This window comes from Parasteatoda tepidariorum, chromosome 5 (genome assembly GCF_043381705.1).
Source record: "Parasteatoda tepidariorum isolate YZ-2023 chromosome 5, CAS_Ptep_4.0, whole genome shotgun sequence".
In the NCBI taxonomy this organism is placed as follows: domain Eukaryota; kingdom Metazoa; phylum Arthropoda; class Arachnida; order Araneae; family Theridiidae; genus Parasteatoda; species Parasteatoda tepidariorum.
In genome coordinates this window covers 36499011-36519874 of record NC_092208.1, presented here as the reverse complement: position 1 = coordinate 36519874, position 20864 = coordinate 36499011, and the positions used below count along the sequence as shown (strand labels likewise).

General features: G+C 27.4%; 1 protein-coding gene across 1 annotated transcript in view; it reads right to left on the bottom strand.

Annotated features, from left to right (window-relative positions):
* Positions 1-3131: 3131 nt before the first annotated feature.
* LOC107446574 (epidermal growth factor receptor substrate 15-like 1) overlaps positions 3132-20864 on the bottom strand; it is a 37400-nt gene continuing 19667 nt past the window's right edge. The window contains 10 exon segments of the mRNA XM_071181293.1: positions 3132-4829; positions 5325-5386; positions 6217-6283; positions 8443-8543; positions 9499-9589; positions 13064-13123; positions 15068-15131; positions 15133-15242; positions 17619-17768; positions 17888-17935. Coding sequence (XP_071037394.1) covers positions 4461-4829; positions 5325-5386; positions 6217-6283; positions 8443-8543; positions 9499-9589; positions 13064-13123; positions 15068-15131; positions 15133-15242; positions 17619-17768; positions 17888-17935 — 1122 coding nt within the window. The 3' untranslated portion in view covers positions 3132-4460.

The following is a 20864-nucleotide window of genomic DNA, read 5'->3' as shown; positions in this document are numbered from 1 at the left end:
CAGGACTAGAAAAAACAACGATTATGAGAAATGACCTTATTTAAAACATTCATCAACAAATGCTATTTCATAGAAACAGTAACGGTCTGATGAATATAGTGAACATTTACAAATAATTATCAACCAAATAAATTGATACAACTTCGGTTAATAAACTATATATATTTTTCAGCATAACTTTTAAAACTGTTTTCAAATATCATGTACATCAAGAAACAGAAATATACAAGATTATTATCAATGTGATAAGGAAATTTATAAAGTTTGGATATATACAAACATACAAAGCAAAAAAATTATTGATGAACAATAAATAAAACATGTTTATGCTGATAAGCTATTTTTGTAACATGACACTTAGCATATTATTATGAATCTGGCCTTGAAATATGTATAAAAAGAACTGTTTATGAAAATTGAGCAAAATTCAACTATGAATTTCCTGAACTGTACTTCTGAAAATGAAAATTTTCTTTCTTTTTTTATCAAAACATGAAACAAACAAAAAAGCTTACTAAGATCCAATATAAAATGTTCAAGCACAGAGTACATACTTACAAAAGAAACATAATAGCTGATATACAAAAAGAAATGGACTGTTTTATTGTAGTTAAGGATATAATATTTGTCCTATAAACTGAACACTTAAATGACACTCTTGAGAAGTCATACATCTCTGTTTTGTTGGGTAATTTTAAAACAAAAATTTGTGTACATTTAAAACTACATGTTGGTATTATGAATGAGATAGAGGAAGAATGAATAAATATGTAACTAGAGGGGAGGCAGAAAAATTAATAATACCTTTGTAAATGCTTTAAATAGTCCTGCAACTGTTGGGGAAAAGCGGGTCTTCTAAAATTTCCACGGCTAGAGAGAATTGACACTTTTCCTCCTAATATTAGGCCTTTCCCTCAAGTATCAGTCCTTGGGTTTAGTGGACAATTTGGTGTGGCAGTTAAAAAATTTGGAAACCCCAGGTATAAGTGCAAAATTATTTATAATTATGTTCAATTTACCAAAATAAGAAATTACATAAAATTCACTAAATTAAATAAAACAAAATACTTAGAAATAAAAGACATGACACTGTTTTGTTATGAATCTAGATTCCTATTGCTAGATATTTGCTCAACTTTCATAGATTGCAACATAATTTCTTAACTAAACATCTAAATACAAAGAAACTGAAAATAATTTCTCTGAATTTAAATTCAAGGCTCAGAACACTCGTATCTTTAGAGCACTAATATATCACTTGCACCTATCTCAAGATTGACTTTATAATGTACTAAAAATGAAAAAGAAAAAACTAATTCAACTAAGTTATTCAAACATTTTTATGAAGCATAAATTATTATTATTTTTTTTTATTAACTTATCGATAGAATTTATTTCATAAATTTTACAAAATAAAGGTAAACATTTTATATATTAACTCTTAACAATAGATCATTTTGGTTAACTTTTTTTTTCTTTATGAAAGTGATGCAGTTTCTAAACTAAAAGAGAATGCTTTTCAATTTTTAATAATATTTACACACAGCAGCCATATATATCATCATTCAGCTTAAAGATACACCAGTCAATATGAGATTCTAGTACGATCTACTTTGTTATAACAGTATGTTATTCTTTAAATACACTTAGGCAATGAATATTTACAAGATTCTTTAGTTAGATACGTAGTCTGATAATATTGCATATGACTTTTTCTTGATACTAATTTAATTCAGTAGATAGCACACACATACAAGTTTATTTATATCTGGATGCAAGTGACAGTAGACACAATTGAAATAAAGCAGGATTGTTAAGCAAGCACATTGTCTCAAACCTTAAAACATCACAGCTTAAAAGTTAATTCAGATAGAGTTGGCATACACCTTTCCAGTAAACTTTTTGTTGTTGTGAACAAATACCAAGTGTTCCAAAAATGACTGACGATTTGAAACATCAGCTGAAGAAAAATATAAAGAGATGGAATTGTTCAGCTTGCTGCATTTTGCTTAGGTAACTAAAGAATTTATTCTAGACAACTTTTAAATTTGGACACAAAAATGTTAAAACAAAAGTTAAACAGAAAATGGCACTAAGAGAGAACAACTCTTGTACAATATTTTCAAAATAGCCACCAATTGCAGAAACAACTTATTGAAATTTTAAGACAAATTTAACAAATGGCCAAGCAATTGTTTCAGTAGGCAGCAGCATTATTTCAGTAACATGTAACAGAAAAGTTAATTTTATAATTTTTTTCCAAAAAGTAGCACTATCTAGTAATTTATTTGTAATTATTTGTGAAACTATTAAGAATTAATATTCTGGTCTTCAAAGCAAAACCCAGCAATCTGTATATTTTTATCTGTTTTTTATTAACTGATATTTCTAATTGATGATCATTTTTGGAACACCTTGCATTACATCCAACACATTTTCCAAATAGTAATTAAATAATGCTAAGAAATTTTTAAAATTTTTTAACTTTAAAAATAATAGTTAAGCCGAATAAAAATTTAAATAAAAGAGTACAGAAAACATTAATTTATTTGACAAATATTACGTGTAAAATGCAATAAAATTATCTACCCAAGAAATGCTCTTATTTTAACCTTATGTTTCATTTAAATTTAAAGTAATTAAGTCTATATTAAAAATAATATTTGAATAAAGAATATAATTAATCATTTTTGGACTTTTAGTCTTTTTCATGTATTGGTATGTTTAAATTCATAATGATATATTTGCAACTTCAAGAATGGGTCATGCCATTATTAATAAGCAGAGTTCATTATTCACATTCATTATGGTAATTGGTAAAATACAGTATATAAAACACCCTTTATATAACAAATAAACATACAATTTTAAACCTTTGAAGATAATTAGACAAGTTTTGAAAATTTTATGAATTAAGCTAAATAAAATAATTATTTACAAGGCAAAACAATTTAAAACTTAGTTTAAAAAGTTAAAAATTAGAAAAACACACTAGCAGACACTTTATGAAGATTGTGCATACTAACATTCCAAATGAACTTGATCAATTCAACTAAATTATGTTCAAGTTTACATTTAAAATTCAGATGTTCATATTTATTTTAAGAAACTTTTTGAATTTTTTAAAAATATTTTTTTTTAGAACCAGGGCAATTTAATTAAGAACAAATAAATAAAAAGGGAAGTAGAAACAATTGATAAAATATGCAGCATTAGCAAACAAACTTTTTTTTAAAAAAAATAACTTTTATTATACTTTTAAATAAATAAATCATAAGTAATTATGATAGTGAAGTGATGAAGATGAAAACAGGGATTATACACTAATTACTTGATTAAAGGAAGACATTAAGCAGGATTAGTATACAGCAAAGCACCATTTCAAGACTATTTAGCTGTATGTAAATGTATGGTAACACAACTTTGCATTGGAACATGGCAGCATACAGTAAAGCATTAGTTACACATTGTGAAGACACATTTGTAAGGCTAAGACAAAGTGCTTTACGCCTACTTTATAGTGTGATAAGGACACAGCAGTAAGCAAATCTCCACACNAAAAAAAAAAAAAAAAAATTAATATCAGTAGAATAACTATAATTCATGAATCTAGGACAATCAAGTTAGGGCAGTTTTTCACTTGACAAGTATAATTCATTTCTTTAAAAAAAAATAAAGAGAATGAAAAAATTTTTTTTTACCTAATGAATTTTAAAACCGATCTTTAGTATCCTATCCTGAAAAATATTCTTCACTAACAGCAAACTAAACATGCCAGACATGAAAAATAATTCATACAAAAAATTATTGGTATTAAAGTTTTAGACAAGGAAGGCACTAGTTTCAATAATGAAATCAATTCTCATCATACTATTCCTAAACCTTTTATGTAAGTTTAGCTAAATATAAAGTTTCCAAACAAAGCATACGACTAACTTTTCATATTGGCATGTGGCACAACTCTCTGTATTGCCTTAAAAACTTTTTAACAACTGTAGTTAATTCTTAAAAATAAATAAAATTTAGTTAATGAAATGAAATAAGCTCTAAATCTAAAAATTGGTTAAGAAAATAAAACCTAAGCAATTTATAAAAAAATACGTAATAGTAAATAAATTTTTGCATGTGAAAATTATCGAAAATTACCCGTATATAATAAGAAGATTAATGTTTATAAAAGAATCAGAAACTTTTAAAATAAATAATACAAAATTTTAGCAATGTAAAATACTAAAACAATATTTAATGAAAAATCCATACTGAAAATATTCCAACTGGTTCACCGTACATTTTGCATCAACCTAAAACTCTAGTCAGACCATTAACTTGTTATAACTGATTCATTCCTACAGCACAAGCAATTGTCTTATTCAACAGCACATTAGAATCCTAATGTTAAAAAAATTTACATACATATTTCAAATAATCTGTTTGCAATTGAATCTAACAGAAAATAGTTTTCACTTAACATTATCAAAATCAGCAAAATTATCAAAATTCGCAAAACCGTCCGATGAAGTCACATTTGAGAAAGGATCAAAAGCATCTTGAGATTTGGGTGCTTTTGAAAACAAATCGGGAAATGCTGCATTATTGCTCGTAATTTCAGCATCTGCTGCTTTAAAGGGATCTACTGTAGGAGGAGGAGGCACAGGTGGTGCTGGTGCTGCTCTCATTGGTCCAGGTTTGACAGTAGAGCTAGATCCTGATTTGGGAGGAGCTGGCCTTGGAGGAGGTGCTTTACTCTTTTTTGGTGGGAGAGCTGGAGTAGGACTCTCAGATCTTGCTCCTTCAAATGGATCGGATCCAAAAGGATCTGAATCAAAACCCTATCAAAATAGAAAATTAAAAATCACAATTAATGAGCACACAAAACTAGAAAACCAAAATGCAGTGATATCTGTACAAATACTTTTAATGCAACAATTTAATAGTTGAATCAAGACCGAAAGTTTCCAATTGAAAAGACATGCTGTCTCTGTATTACGTTTTATTGAACTATTGTTAAATTTTTATTTTATTTTTGCCAATTCAGCGCATGACTATTGATGCTAACTAACATAATCAACTGAAATATGCTGTACAAAGTCCCATATCTAGACATTCATTTTTTGGAAACGTCTATCTTTCAGATGCTTTTTTACAGGGTGCGTAGCCAACTCTTTCAACAAAAAATGCACCAAAGTTTTACCCATTAATAAGCTGAACATTTATCTCTTATCTATTAACAAAATTTTCAGAAAATTCAGTGACCCAGTGAAAGTAAATCATTGAACAATTGAAAATCTGCCATAAACAAATTAAAACCAAAAAGACATACATACCATAGAAGGAGCTTGATTAGAATTTGCTTGAGATAAACCAAACGGATCAAAAGGATCTTTTTCTAAAAACAAAAAATAAGTATTAATACATTTATTAAAATTATTAGAATAAAATAATTTTAACCATCTAAGTAATGGCTCTGGCTCTTTCTAAGCTTAAAACCTTTAGCTAATATCAATTTTGGTCCCAATCTGCTTGCTTTCCTGTACAGAAAACCTATTTTACCACAATGGAGATACTGCACTTGGCAGGGAAATATTTGCATAACTTTGCAAAACGGCTAAGGGTTAAACAGGTTGCATTGTTACAACAAATGTCACTTGCCAATACCGGCAATCCTGCCACGAGAACCCAAGCTATTTTAAGGCAGAGAGTGAATTTCTTGTTTTTTCAGTGGCGTTATCTATGGCCAAGAGTATGACTTCAGCCATACACACATCACAGCCCGTTTTACAGGGAGGACCCATTCACACTCCATGGATCATAATTTTGACCTGAATCAGAGAAAGATCAATGTCCAATTCAGTACTCCCAGGGGTATTGATTTGTTATAGGAACTTGGAAGATTTTGTGACCCTAACTAATTTAAAGTGCCCTAGTCACAATTTAATACATGGGGATTCATTGGCCGGAAGGATTCAAACTCACGAACATGAGCCCAACAACCTACCAACCAGGCTATTCCGGCCAATGCAACAAAAACTAACTTATCTCAATATTATTTTATGGGTAACAAGTTAGTAGCAGGGAAAAGCTTACACAATTTTGCCTAGAGTTAGAGCTTGGAAAGCTAGAGTTTTCAAAAATACAAAATGCAAAAAAGAAATAAGTAGATTCAGATCTGTGATGCACTATTAGATAAATGCAATAAATTTTGATGCAACTACTTACCAGGGTTTGTAGGGGTAGAAGCAGCATCAAATCCCCCAAATGGATCACTTCCAGAGAATGGATCGCTCTTTAAAGAAAATAATAATGCTTTATGAAATTTGAATGCACATAAGTTGATACAATACATATATAATGAACATTCACCAGTTATGATAACATACACACTCTCCTGATCATGTGTAACAATCATCGGACTTGGAAGGTATGAAACAGGAGCTACTGAATCGAGCAAGAGAAAAATGGTTCTAAACTATGGCCCCCTTCTCACAAACATACAATACATTCTCAAACAAAAACGGTGGAAATAAAGCAGTTAAGCAGAAATTGATCTAAATTATTCAACACTATTTTCAGGATCTAGATGGTTGTCTGAGGGTATCTGCAAGTTTTAATTGCTCTTTCCAGAGCATTTCAGACATATTTCATAGAGTCGAGATCTTAAGTTTTTGCTGAATAATCTATTAAGTCTATATTTTCACTTCTTTGAAAATCATAGTCTATCTGACTGTTCAAAATCAAATCTGGATCTAAATCAAATTTGGGTCAACTGTATCCATTAAAAGGCAAACACAGGGTAAACATAATGGTTGTTTTCTCAGATACTTGAGAAGTTTTGGCAAACCACTGGTTTTCTTCATATGAAAGAGTTTAACTTTTGAACAGAGTCACCACTATCTATTATCTAATGCTACCAGTGTAATGATTAAGAAATTTACTATTATGGAAGTTTAGTGTTGGTGGTCCAAGTAAGCACCATGTTGAATAGTTGTAGACCCCCTATATCTTTTATAAACTAGAACTTTGACTAGCACAAGGTATAGAAAAGAGCCCTTGATACTCTTTGTTTGCCTTTTCAAAGGTGAGGTTATCCCTATTTTCATTTTAAGGTCATACATGACAACACAGAGTTCGTCCTGGTAGGCAATTTTCTGAAAAAGTGCAGACTTTGGTCAAGTAGATTTGATAATCAGGTCTCCGGATCTGATCTCGACAAAGCATGCTAGGGACACTCTAGAGAGCAATTTAAGAGTGCGATATCTTTCCAAAAAACCTTCAAAGGAATGAAATCAATACTGCTAGATGATCATGACCAACTGCCCCAAGAACTCTAAAACTGCCTAATTCGGACATTAATCCGCTGGAGGTATTGACACATTCCTTTAAAAAAAATTTTATTGCTTCAAAACGTTTACACTTTTCTTTCAATAACTGTGGCTCTGTCCAATTCCCTTGGTCCTTCACTCAAAAAACTATTGCATGAAAGGTTAATTTTCTCATATCTAATTCTAGATAGATGTTTTGGAGCAAACAAATTCCATACTTATTCCATAAACAGGACCAAATTAACCTATTCTTTTATCCTCAGCTTCATACTTTGAACTTAGATGAGTGATACACATGATCATGCAAAGACATATTTGTTAAAAGGTCATTAAATTTGTATTACATTAATTATGTTGATAGTAAATTTCACTAAAATCTATACATTAGTTCTGGATATAATCTATTACGTTTAAAATTTATTCTTAATTTTTAAAGCCAGTGTATAATGGAACTTTTTGCTCTAATATTATAAGAATCTTAAGCTTTAAGCAAAAGAAATATGTGAAAATGAATGTATATGTATTGAAAAAATTCTTTTAAACGAATCGTTATGTTTAAAAATGTATAATACAGTAAACTAAATTAAAACTAATTAGAAATGTATTTTTTAACCAATTTACAAAAATGAAAAAGGAATTCATAAGCCTTAAACTATAAATTTTGATTTAATTCAATTTTTATAAAGTTTTGACTATAAAATAAAAAAATTGAATAAAAAAAAGATATTCAAGAATACTATCGAAAGCAATGCATTTGCAGAGTCAAATAGCTGTTTTTTCATACTTTACCTTCATAAGAAACATTATTCATAGTATTTAATAATTTGTAAATTCCGATTGAACTGTATATTTGATCAATTGTATTAAAAGTTTCTAATATATGCAATATTATCAAAATAAAACATTTAATTCACTTTCTATAAGTTGCCATGTTTTTAAAAAACGATAAGGATAAAAAAAAACATTTAAAAATATTAATTTTATTCAAATGATTAATAATTTACTAATCAATATTATATTTGTAAAAGCTTCAGCAATCAGAAACAGAAGCTAAAACCCGCAGAAATTACAGAAAATCAGTGGCAGTTAGAATATCCTAAAATATTCAAATCAAAATTCTCACTTTATTTGATTGTGATGCAGTTACATTAAAAGCACTTTCGAAAGGGTCTCCACTGAAAGGATCACTAGCTGCTGCTGCAACATTAGTATCAACAAAAGGATCTATAAAATAAGAGATAATTCTAGACACTAAATATTCCTGAATAGCATTAATTATCAATCAAAAATTTATTATCATTAAAAAATTATTAAGTGAAACAAACTATAAAGATGAAACATACAAAAATTCAGTTTCATTAAATTAAATAACAAGCAAACTTCACAAAATAATAATTAAAACCTTAATTAAGCAAAAATTATTTACAGTACAAAATGTCATTTAAAGAAATTAACAAAATCATTAGAGTTAAAAGTAAAGAGCAACATTTTCAACTTAAAGAAATAAATAATTTATAACTAAAACTTTATAACTCTAAAAAAACGAATCAAATAAAAATGTACATTATCATCGAGAGGTTTAGATACTAACAATTTTAAGAGAAATACAGGAACTTATTCAAAGGATCGTTAAAAATTTAATAATAAGATAAAATAAAATTCTCCAAAACATTATAAAGACAAAATAAAAGTTTAATATAAAATAATAAGACATAATAAAAGCCTTTAAAAATATATATATTAAAATTATTGTGTTCTCTCCAAGCCATAATAAAAACGTCAGCAGTAGAATTGTCATATATCAATAGCTATGAACAGCCTATTCACATATTGCAGGTTCATTTCTATTGTTAAGTTATTTTAAGGTGGGGAAAAAAATCATATACTTTTTTAAAATTTACAAATATGCCAATTAAACATTGACATGCGTTTTTAGATATGCACATATTTACTCTGAGGATTGGATAAAATATGTTTTCCATTATAGTATGAAATTTCAATTTAAAAGAGAACAGAAAAAAAATAGAAGATTGACTATGGAATGGTCTATATATATATATATATTAATAATAAATTTATAAATGAAACAAATTCTTTTTAATAGTACTTTTAGTTAACTAATTCCATGAAAAAACATAAAGAAATTAGGAAACTCATCTAAATATTGACATCATCTTACCAGATTTGAATGGATCTTCACCAGAAAATGGATCACTAGCAAATCCATTTGTTTTACCTTCGAAGGGATCACTACTTTTGAATGGATCCTCCTGGAAAGATTCCAATATAACATTTAAACAAAATAAATATCGATAAAATATCTATAATTCAAAAAAAATAAGAGTATAACAGGAATAGGAGCTTTCAACCCAGTTTTTTTTTTTATATATATAAAAATGTGGGGAATTATGATTAAAATGTGCTATAAATTTGTTCAGGGTTTCACCACTCAGAGGAAAAATAGAGGGGTACTCAGGCGTAATAATATGCAAATAATAATTTTTCAATTAGTTATTTTGTATCAAATTGAAACATTTTATTATTTTTATGAATATTTTCTTAATTTACCAAAGTATTAAGTCCCTGAGAGACTATTGTTTGTTGATACATTATAACAATACTACTATATATTACATAATTGAATTAAAAATTAAAAATATATTAAGTAAAACTTCAAATTAAACATTGCATATTAATTAATTTTGAAAAATATATAATTTGATTTGAATAATTGTTAACAACTACAAATAAATTAATTTCATTAAATTTAGGTTCAACCACCTAAATCAAATTGAATCTGAATTTATATAACAGCTAATTAAGGTGCTTTTTTCTACTGTTGTTTTTATTTTTTTCATGATTCATAAAGCATGCTATATTAATTATGAGAGAAAATAATCTATAATTATAAAAGTATGAAGGTACTGTTAAATATTTTAAATGTTTGAGAAAAAAGAACAAAATTGAAAAACACTTTATGCAATCAGTATTAGATTCAGAATTTCTTCAGGTGCCACATAATAAGTCCATAAGGAAAATAGAATCCATAAAATCGCAACTTATTATTCATATAAAGAAAAAAGAAAGAAATTTTTAAACCTGGTGAAAGAATTTTTTTTTTTTTTACAACTTATTGTCAATCACTAAAATACTAAAATCTTGTTTCACTTTAAAAGGAAATAAAATGTTTGTTTTTTTTTAATCGATTCCTATTTACAAGAATTTCTGAGAAGTTTCAGCATAAATATATCTTTATATTTAAAATTCAAAATTAATCTTAATTTATTAATTTTGAATTTCATTAATAAATATGTATTCTAAAGAATATTCTAAAGATCATCTGACACATCCTTTAATAAATACCTGACTTGCACATAGGGAAAAATATTTTTGAACTATTTATTAATAAAATGTGTCAATACCTCAAGGTAAGTGATAATCAATCAATTTTCGACAAGTATTTCACAACTATATGTATGCAACCTGTACTCTCATATTATAATTATTGCTGATCAATCACAAATATACATAATCATCTAACTTATATTTTAAAACTAATTGATTTTTCAAAAAAATTAATAATTTTACAATCGCAAAATTAATTAGAATTTAGAAAAAAACTATCAATTTTATCAATCATCAAAATATTCAGTTTATCATTAATAATATAAAAGTTAATTTAATCATTAATACATATGTAATTCCTTTCTATTTTTTGAAAATATATGACGATTGAATAGATTTCATATGACATGAATCTCTTTTATACTATTAACTCATAAAAAATAATACTTTTAACCTTTAGCTTTTCAATCAGTAAAATTGAGTGTAACTAATACTTAATATAAATATATATTCTTTAAAAAATTTATTTACTAAGATAATTAAAATAAATTTAGTTTTTGCCTGTATAAATTTGATTTATGTAATGCGCTTCCACATTTTGAAGAACAAAATTTGAAAAAAAAAATGTAAATTTTAGATCTTGAAAATTATATTGATTAGGATTAAATAATTATGTCACATTCATACCTGCCAACAAGAATATAATAACGAAGATCTTCCTAGCGATATATTTTAGGCAACAAGTAAAGTTTTGATACATCACGCATAATCAAGTAAGTCAAAAAGAGAAATTAAAAATAGGAAATATTATAAAAATAGGAAATATTATAAGCACTTACAGTTAGAGAAGTAAAATATATGTATATAATTCTTAATCTCTAAATAAGATTTTTAAAAGCATTATCTATAATTACTTAAAATATAAACACTCAACATACTGTCATCATCAATTATTTTATTGGCATCTTTTTTTTCTTTTCTTTTTTTAAATTCCTTCAACAAATACAGAGAAATTTGAGAATATACAGGTAAACCAGGAGATAGTTGTANAAAATGTAAATTTTAGATCTTGAAAATTATATTGATTAGGATTAAATAATTATGTCACATTCATACCTGCCAACAAGAATATAATAACGGAGATCTTACTAGCGATATATTTTAGGCTACAAGTAAAGTTTTGATACACCACGTATAATCAAGTAAGTCAAAAAGAGAAATTAAAATAGGAAATATTATAAGCACTTACAGTTTGTGAAGTAAAATATATGTGTATAATTCTTAATCTCTAAATAAGATTTTTAAAAGCATTATCTATAATTACTTAAAACATAAACACTCAACATACTGTCTGGTAATAGCACCATCTGTTGAGGAATAAGAGAAGTATTTTTGCCATCATCAATTATTTTATTGGCATCTTTTTTTTCTTTTTTTCTAAATTTCTTCAACAAATACAGAGAAATTTGAGAATATACAGGTAAACCAGGAGATAGTAGTAAAATACAGGATTCTTCATTAAAAAACAGGACACTTGGCAGGTGTGCACATTATGCAAATAATCAATGAAGTAACTTAAAATTTGAACAAAATCAGTTCTTTATTTAAAAAAAAATTACATTTTATAATAANATGAAGTAACTTGAAATTTGAACAAAATCAGTTCTTTATTTTAAAAAAAATTACATTTTATAATAATGAAGTGCAAAAAAAAAAAAAACTCCTTATTTAAAAAATTTCGAGGTACATTTTTAATAAATATTTTGATTTTATTTCTCAACAACAAAATGTATTAAAATTAAAGAAACCAGAAAGCAATGATTTTTTCAATACAACCTTCATTCGTCCCTAAAAAGTCTCCTGTTTCAACTCCTTAGCACTTACCATTGGTAAGGTGAGTTGACTATCATAACGTGCAGAGAAAGAGGGGAAGAAAGTTTAGGAACAAATGTTTGGGCAAATATGAGGGAGGTAGGGGGGGAATCTTGGGTTTCTGCAATCTGAGGGAGGTATTGCATTTCAGATTGCGGGAACCAGAGAGTTAAAACATGGTTTACTACTTAAATCCAAAAACACATTTAAATACAAAAAATACTCCAACAGTTGATGAACTATAAAAATGCACACAATCCAAACAAACATAACCGAATGTTTACAGAGATATCAAAAACTATTATTATTATTTCAAAATAATTTTCCAATTTGATTTCCACATATTTACATGTTGCGTAATAATTAATTCTATAAGTATGCCTGAATTGACAAAATTCTCTTAATGCCTCATAGAGCATGGAGCCACATGTTTAGAGCACTAACCTAACTGTAGGTGCATATTTTGTGAATAATAAGAAAGTTTTAAAAATTTCTCTTCAAAGAAATAGATTATAAAATATGATTACCTGAAAATCATTGACAGGTGTAATTACAGCTGGTTCAACTTCATCAAAGGATTTTGGGACCTTAAAAATATTTCATGCATTCTTAAAAATTATTTTGCAACTAAATAACAAATGCAGTTTTGATACAGTCTAATATAGAATCAAAGTACTAACATAAAAATAATTGCAAATACTTTTAGACAAACCATACAGATTTTAATATTTGTAGTATGAAGAAACTAAACCTATAAAAAAATTTAGTATCCAAATTTCTAACAAATTAAGTTACCACAAAGTTGTATAAATTTGATAATTTGGAAAGTACAAATTCGATGCAATGCATTTTATGAAGAATTTTTCTTTAAAAAAAAAAATACATTTAGACTTGTATAATCTAACTAATTTAGCATCTGCCAATTCAATAACAAAAACAATAATAATAAAATTTAATAATTATCATTGTGTAAACAATATTTTCTGGAAATATAAACAATTTTCTTCTAGAAGTGGGATTAAATGATGTATGAACTAAAAACTAACTTTTTGTAACAAAACACATTTTTTATACATCTCTGATACAGTCAGGCACTTTTTGCACATTTGTTGAATAGTAAAGTGATTATATCGAATACTTCATAATTCATTTACTATTTTCTTCTAGTTGATTACAGTAAACACTTGAAAACTATCTTTTGAATATGAAAAAAAGATTGAACATCGAATTAAGCTCAAAAGCCCAGACTCATAAAAGAATTTTGAAAGTTAAAATGTATGTAATTTTTTTCTGCACTTGCACTTAGTGTATATTTTCAGTCATGCTCCGCAAGAAAATTTTCATGTTACTTATGAAAGTAACACAGAGCATTGATACAAATATGATACAATACGATATGATATGATGAAATATGATACAATGCATTCAGTAAAGGAGGAAGTAAAAATTTTTTTAAAACAAAATAAAAGCCCATAAGCGATAATACCAACTATTTTTTTTATGGATTACAATATATGTATAGCTTAATGGCAGAAGAATTAGAATTGGTCTTACTGCACCAAACACAAATGTAACAACCATCAAAACTAACTAAATATGACTAGGTATAAGTCGTGAGACCAGTACTTATTAATAAAATAGACGCTCTTGTCTATTAAAGAAACACACAAGTAGAATAATTAAAATACCATATATCAAAATGTATATATAAAATTTTTGAACCCCTAAAATTTTACAAAAATCAGGGGGTCTACTTATACACCAGTAATGAAGATGGACAATAATTGATCGAGAACTATTGATGCATTATAACCGATGTGATAGATATGGATAACTCTGTATGGATTTACTCCTATCAAAAACTATTTTAATGTGTACAATTAATTTTCATAATAATTTCTTTTTTTTTACATATTAAGGTTTTCTTTTAAAAAAACAATACTTACGACCAGAAAAAAACATGAAGAATATAAAAAAATCAAAATATTTTTTTCAAGAGTGTTTCAAAAAATGAAACATAATGAAAAAATTTTAAATATACCATAAAGCTACAAATTTTAAGATTCAAGGACATCATATGTATTGGAATCAATAAATTAGCAGTGCCCCACCCTGTAATGGTTTGAATGGAAAATTTTGGAGACTTGATATTTTTTATGTTTTTTAAATATTACACTTATTCTAGGTTTCTTTTTTTTTTCTTCGTAAATGACATGTACTCCCAACATACCAGAAATTAGCTATCTTGTAAAAAAAAAAAAAGGGGNAGCTATCTTGTAAAAAAAAAAAAGGGGGGGGGGATTGCATCTAACACTCAGATATTTGATAATTATTTTTAAAAATTATGTAGTGTAAAACTAGAACAGAAATGCAATCATTGTATTTAATATATGAAATTAGAATATAGCTGAGATTAGAATTTCTTTTATATACGTAAACAAATTACAATAATAAAAACTTTCATGGACCTTTATAATGTGAATAAAAGATAAACACAATATATGTNAAGTGATAAACAATCTAATAAAAACTAAAGGCATACTTACATTTGGTGAAATATAGGTTGTGTCATCATTAGGTGTAGAAAAGCCATTAAAAGTCTGATACATTTCGGAAATCACCAAAAGAAACCGCATTATCCATATCCTTGATAGCTTCACTCATTAACCTATGTTGCTCTTGTATTTGGTCAATTTTAATTTTAATCTAGAAGAAAATAAAATAAACAAGGAAAGTTAAGTAATTGTCATCAACAAAAAAATCTACAGTCAAATTAAGTAAAAGAAGTATTATAAGCTATCAAGTTTATCCTTAAGTAGTTGATTTTCAAAAACTTACTAATGCATCCAAGGATATAATAGAAAAGTGTAGACAAGGAGCATGATAAGTACAATTTTAGAGAATTATTATCATTTCAACAGACAGACAAAAATTCAGGGATGAGAGTAGTCAGAAAGTAAAAAAGAGGAAATCCAAAAAACAAAAAAAAAAAAAAGAAAAAAAAGAAGGAAAAAAAAATTTATATATATTTATTTAAACAAAAATTTGACAAAAAAGTGCGATTTTTTAACTTGTAAACCATGTGATTATAAATCCCGATATGAGGCTTTTAAATCACGTAAATATATAACTCTACGTCGAATTTAAAAAATGCGAAAATACAAATCATGATTTTTTAAATTTTTAGATCACGATGCATAATTTTTAAATCGTGCGATATTACATCCGCAAAAACGAATCACGACATTGGATTTTAAGCTCGCGTGAATATGAATTGCTACGTAGGGTTTTAAGAGCTCGTAAATACAAATCGCGCTATTGATTTTTTAAATCTCGTAAGTAAGAATCGCAATGTACAATATTTAAATCGCCTGAATAAGAATCGCAACGTTCAACTTTTAAATCAGGTAAATACGAAAATCGATGTTTGATAATAAAATCGCGATTTTAAAAATGCATAAATACAAAACACGATATTGGATTTTTAAATCTCGTAAATAAGAATCATAATGTACGATATTTAAATAGCGTAAATAAGAATCGCAATGCGCAACTTTTAAATCAGGTAAATACGAAAATCGATGATTGATATTAAAATCGTGTGAATAGAAATCGAGATATTTGCAGAGTCTGGACTTGGGATTTCTAAAAGGCTTGTTTGTATTGTTTTTGTTTAGACATAATAAATAAAAATTTGCAAGATTAATTGAATGAGCAAAAAAATATTTTCACAGCAAATACACCTCTATTTCGGTTCCCTCTCTTTTTTCTTTTGACGCCAGAATACAAGAAGCAGCGACGTCAGAATTACGAAAATACGAGATATCCAGCAGACGGATAAAAAATACGGAAAATCTTATTTTCTGTGCGTGAAATCGGAGAAAATAGCCAATATAAGTAAAAATGCGGAAGGGTTAGCAGATAGGGCGTAGATTTAATTTTCTGTTTATCTTTGAAAATCATAAATAAATATAATTATTTTACTTCATTTATACTTCTGAATTTAAAAAAAAAAAATGCGGGATATTTATAAAAAAAACGAAACTTTTAGAGAATCGGAGTTTATGTTAAAAAGGCTGAAATTCGAGAGACAAAAAAAAATCTCATCCCTGTATAAAGGTCAACCAGTTTTATCCCAAGGAAATGATTTTTAGAGAAACTTCAGAGGGAGGAATAAGGACTTCAATAATTTCGCTCCGCGGAAAATTAAATTCCTCATAAAATATTTTAACTTGTGCAAAAAACAATTTCAGCGGAAATTAGCGGGAAAAATGGAAAAATCTGAAAAAAAAAGCGGAAATCCGCGAATCCGCGGAAGAATCTCATCCCTGAAAATTAAATTCCTTATCCATATCCTTGATAGCTTTACTCATTAACCCGTGCTGCATTGTATTTGGCTTGTATTTGATCAATTTTAATTTTAATCTGGACAAAAATACACAAACAAGGCAACTTTAATTGTTTTCAACAAAAAATTTACAAAGATGAATTAAGTTGGAAATATTTTAAGCTGTCAAATTTTTTCAACAAGTAGCTCAAAGCTCAATTTTCAAAAACATAATAATGCAGCAGAGGATATGATTGAAAAGCATAACGTAGGAATATGAAAAGTACAATTTTTGTGAACTATCACTTTAGCAAATATGCAAAAATTAAATTGCTTACATAAGCTTGAAATTTATTTTGAAAAAAATTAAAAAGAAAAAGGATAAAAAAGGCTGTGTTTATATCTTTTTCTCTCTCCATAAAAAGCAAATTATAAAATGAGCTTTAAATTTATTTTAAAAAAATAAATGAATAAATAACAAATAAGTAGAGACAAGTAAAAAAGATTTATTGCTTTTTTACAGTGGATAAATTTCAGTGCTTCAAACTCATTCTTCGAGCCAAATAAGCAAAATGAAAAGGAGAAAATATATGTGTTAGATTAAGAGAGAATGATACTTTTGTGTTTTCATGTATTATTTTTAATTTACTATTGTTATTGCATTAAAGTGGATTATTTGTCTTTTATAATTACAAGTACTTTTAAAAATAAGCTATAATTTAATAAATAATATTAAGTAATACTAAATTATTTACTTGACTTATCTGAAGAGTGCTACTTTGTAAAGAAGAAGTCAATGCATCAAGTTGAGTTTTGCCTGAACTGAGTTTGCTTTCCATCTGGGACTCTTCCTTCCTTAACTCATTCAATTCCACCCGCTTTTCATTGAGTTCCTTTTCTTGTACCTAAATAAGCATAAATTTTATTGTTCAAACAATATACTGAAATAATATCATTTAATTAATCTTAACAAATTAAAAGACTAAATATTTGACAAAATCAATTTAAATTTTTAACAACAAACCTCTAATTCCATTTCTTGTTCCTCTTTCTGTTTCTTCATAGCATCAATCTGTTAAGGAAAAAAACATACACAATTAAAAAAATAGGATAGAACTGTGTTTAAAGAAAAAAATATGTTTTAAAAATACCAATTCAGTTCATGGCATGTATAGCAAAGAATAAAATTTATCGAAATATATTTTTTTATAAAAAAATAAATAAAAAGAAAGTTTCTTTTTTGTTAATTATTTTGAAATAAGCATAGTAAAAACAGAACTTGAACTTTTTGATAGTGTGCTAAAAAACATTTTCTCTCTAACAATATGAAAATTAATACAATTAGCATTTTATAATTACATTCTCGCACTTTTTTGGAGTTATACTCTCTGGAAAAATCAAAAATCTCGGAGGAGTGGAAAACACCCCCAACCCATAATTGCTACAAGGGATCAAAACCGGACCGGGTTTGTCCCTTGACCTCCCGTGTGACAGACGTACTCGGACTGTTCTATCAAAGCTTGCTAGTGGTCACATCAAGTGCCTCACTTTCAACGAGGGCAGGAAAACCTTCGCCACCGGCACCAAGTGCCAAATTCATCAGGCTTCTCCTGAGCACCTCTTGGATTACATGGGACTCTCTAAGGAGGAGCTAATGTTAATAACTTATAAGGAGCTTTAGTCTTGAGTAATGACTCAGTAAAGCAAAAAACTATACTTAAAGCACAATATTCAAAATGCAACCACCAAATTAAGTCATTTGCAAGACAAACAAATGACATCAAGTCCCAAAGAATAGCTTTACTTCTGGAGAAAATCCATCTTCTTCCTTTTCAACTGGCAGTGAAATAGATTCTTCTGTTGAAGTAGTGTCCAATCTTTTTTCAGTGGTGACAGGCTTTGAATGATTAATCAATAGTGAAGAAATCTTGAGTTTGTTTTTCATTGAAAAACAATTAAAGGAACATTTTTTACTGTTTCGATTTTAAAGGAAATGGTAGGGAAAATTATGACAGAATTCTAGAAACAAAGCAAAGAAATTTCAACTGTCCATGTTGGATTGTATGTGTTTACCTATTTTTTGGCACATTTCTCCCAAACTTCGGGAGTTGAATTTTACCTAATGTGTTAAAGCCAGATATTTGCTGGATGATAAACATAAAATCATAATTAACAAAGCTCACCTCAATGCTTTAAATAAAAAAATAAAAATAAAATTTTTAAAATTAAAATTTATACTTCCCAAACAACATAAATTATACTCAGAGAAAACTAAAGATCAACACAATAAAAAAAAACTTAAACATAATCTAAACATAACAGTCAACATGGATAGGAAAAAAATCCAGTATATTTTACAAAATAAAAATTTCATGATAATTGTTGCATAATGTACTAAATATTTTACGCATAAGGAATTTTAGGTATTTTTATAGTCATCAAAAATTGCCAGATTTTTTAGTTATGATCTACTTTAAACATACTTGAAATGTTATGTATCACGTATACTCATAATTTTGAATATTAAAAGGCATTTAATTCACCGAAGATAGCTAAAAGATTATGAATTAATTTAGAAAGAGAGTTCAAAATAAAAACAAACTCAATATTTTTATAACAAAAAAAGTTGTGAACTGATTTCTATAAATGAGATTCGCTTCATTATGTCTTAGTAATACTTAGTTAAATATTCAAGCAATAATCTGTACAAAAATTCTATTTCAATAGGGATTTTTTTCAGGAAACTTAGGAAATTTTCAAAAATGTAAAAAAAACCCAGGAGAATTTTAATTAAACCAGTAGAGTTGGTAGCTATGTAAATATGACTTCTGAAATGTCTAAGTTTAAAGAACTCATGTCAGTTTAAAGAACTTCATTTATAGCATCCTCCATCGATACATTAATTTTATTTCCTTCATTCAATTTTTTTCCTCATACTTACATTTTGTCAATGACCTATGTTCCACAATGATATTAATATATTGCTCATACTCACTCTCATAAATTTCATTCTTTCTTCACAGCTCATTACTTCCCTTTTTAGGGGCTGCAAATATTCCTTTCTACTAAACTATGGAAGATTTTAGCTGCTCAATATGTCAACTGATCATTGTTTTTTGCATTGCATACCAAAATTTTTTAAGGAAAAGCAGATTTCTTTCAGAAACTTGTAGCGGTGTGTTTTCATAATTATACTTTATAAGTTCAGATCAGTTGTATTTCATTCAAAGTATACTTGTGTTAAAAAAAATCAAAGTAATTATTGAACACATTATTTTTCTGAGAATTCAAAAGTCATGTCACAATATCTTCATATTGATTAAGGACATAAGTCAGTCTAGGGCAGAAAAGGTTAATCTATGGCACACATAACAATAGAAGAAATATGACAGGTTTTTCAGTGGTATGCCAGAAAAGTACAACTTGAAGTACTTTTGTCCTCAAATAAAAAAAATTATATCTGTATTTATTTATTAAAATTCCCAAAAAACAGAATTTCAGAAATAAATTCCAAGGCTAGTGATTATCATAGGATTCACCTATGTGTGCCAATCGATGGAACAAGGTATTTCAGTGGTATGGTATGTCAGAAGAGTACATTGAATGTACTTTGAGCTCTAATAAAATAAAATTTATAACTGTATTTATTCATCAAAATTCACAAAAAAACAGCATTTCAGAAGAAAAATAATTTCCAATACTAGTGGTTATTATAGGTGGATTCATAATACAACTTTAAATCCCATTATGACAGTTTCCAGATAGTTAGGCTAACTTTAGTACCCTTCAACTATGAAAGTTCATTTTGTAAAGGAGAATAACTTTTTCTTGAAAAATATGTGAGTGCAATGAGATAGAAAGAGATAACCCAATATTCGAATTGCTTCGCAATCCGATGCTCACTTTGCTCGCTCATTCCTAACGTCTAGCTTTTGTATACTTTTGTGAATACTGAAGTTCCGAAAACCATTCACTGTAGAAAATTCTAAACCTGTGCATTT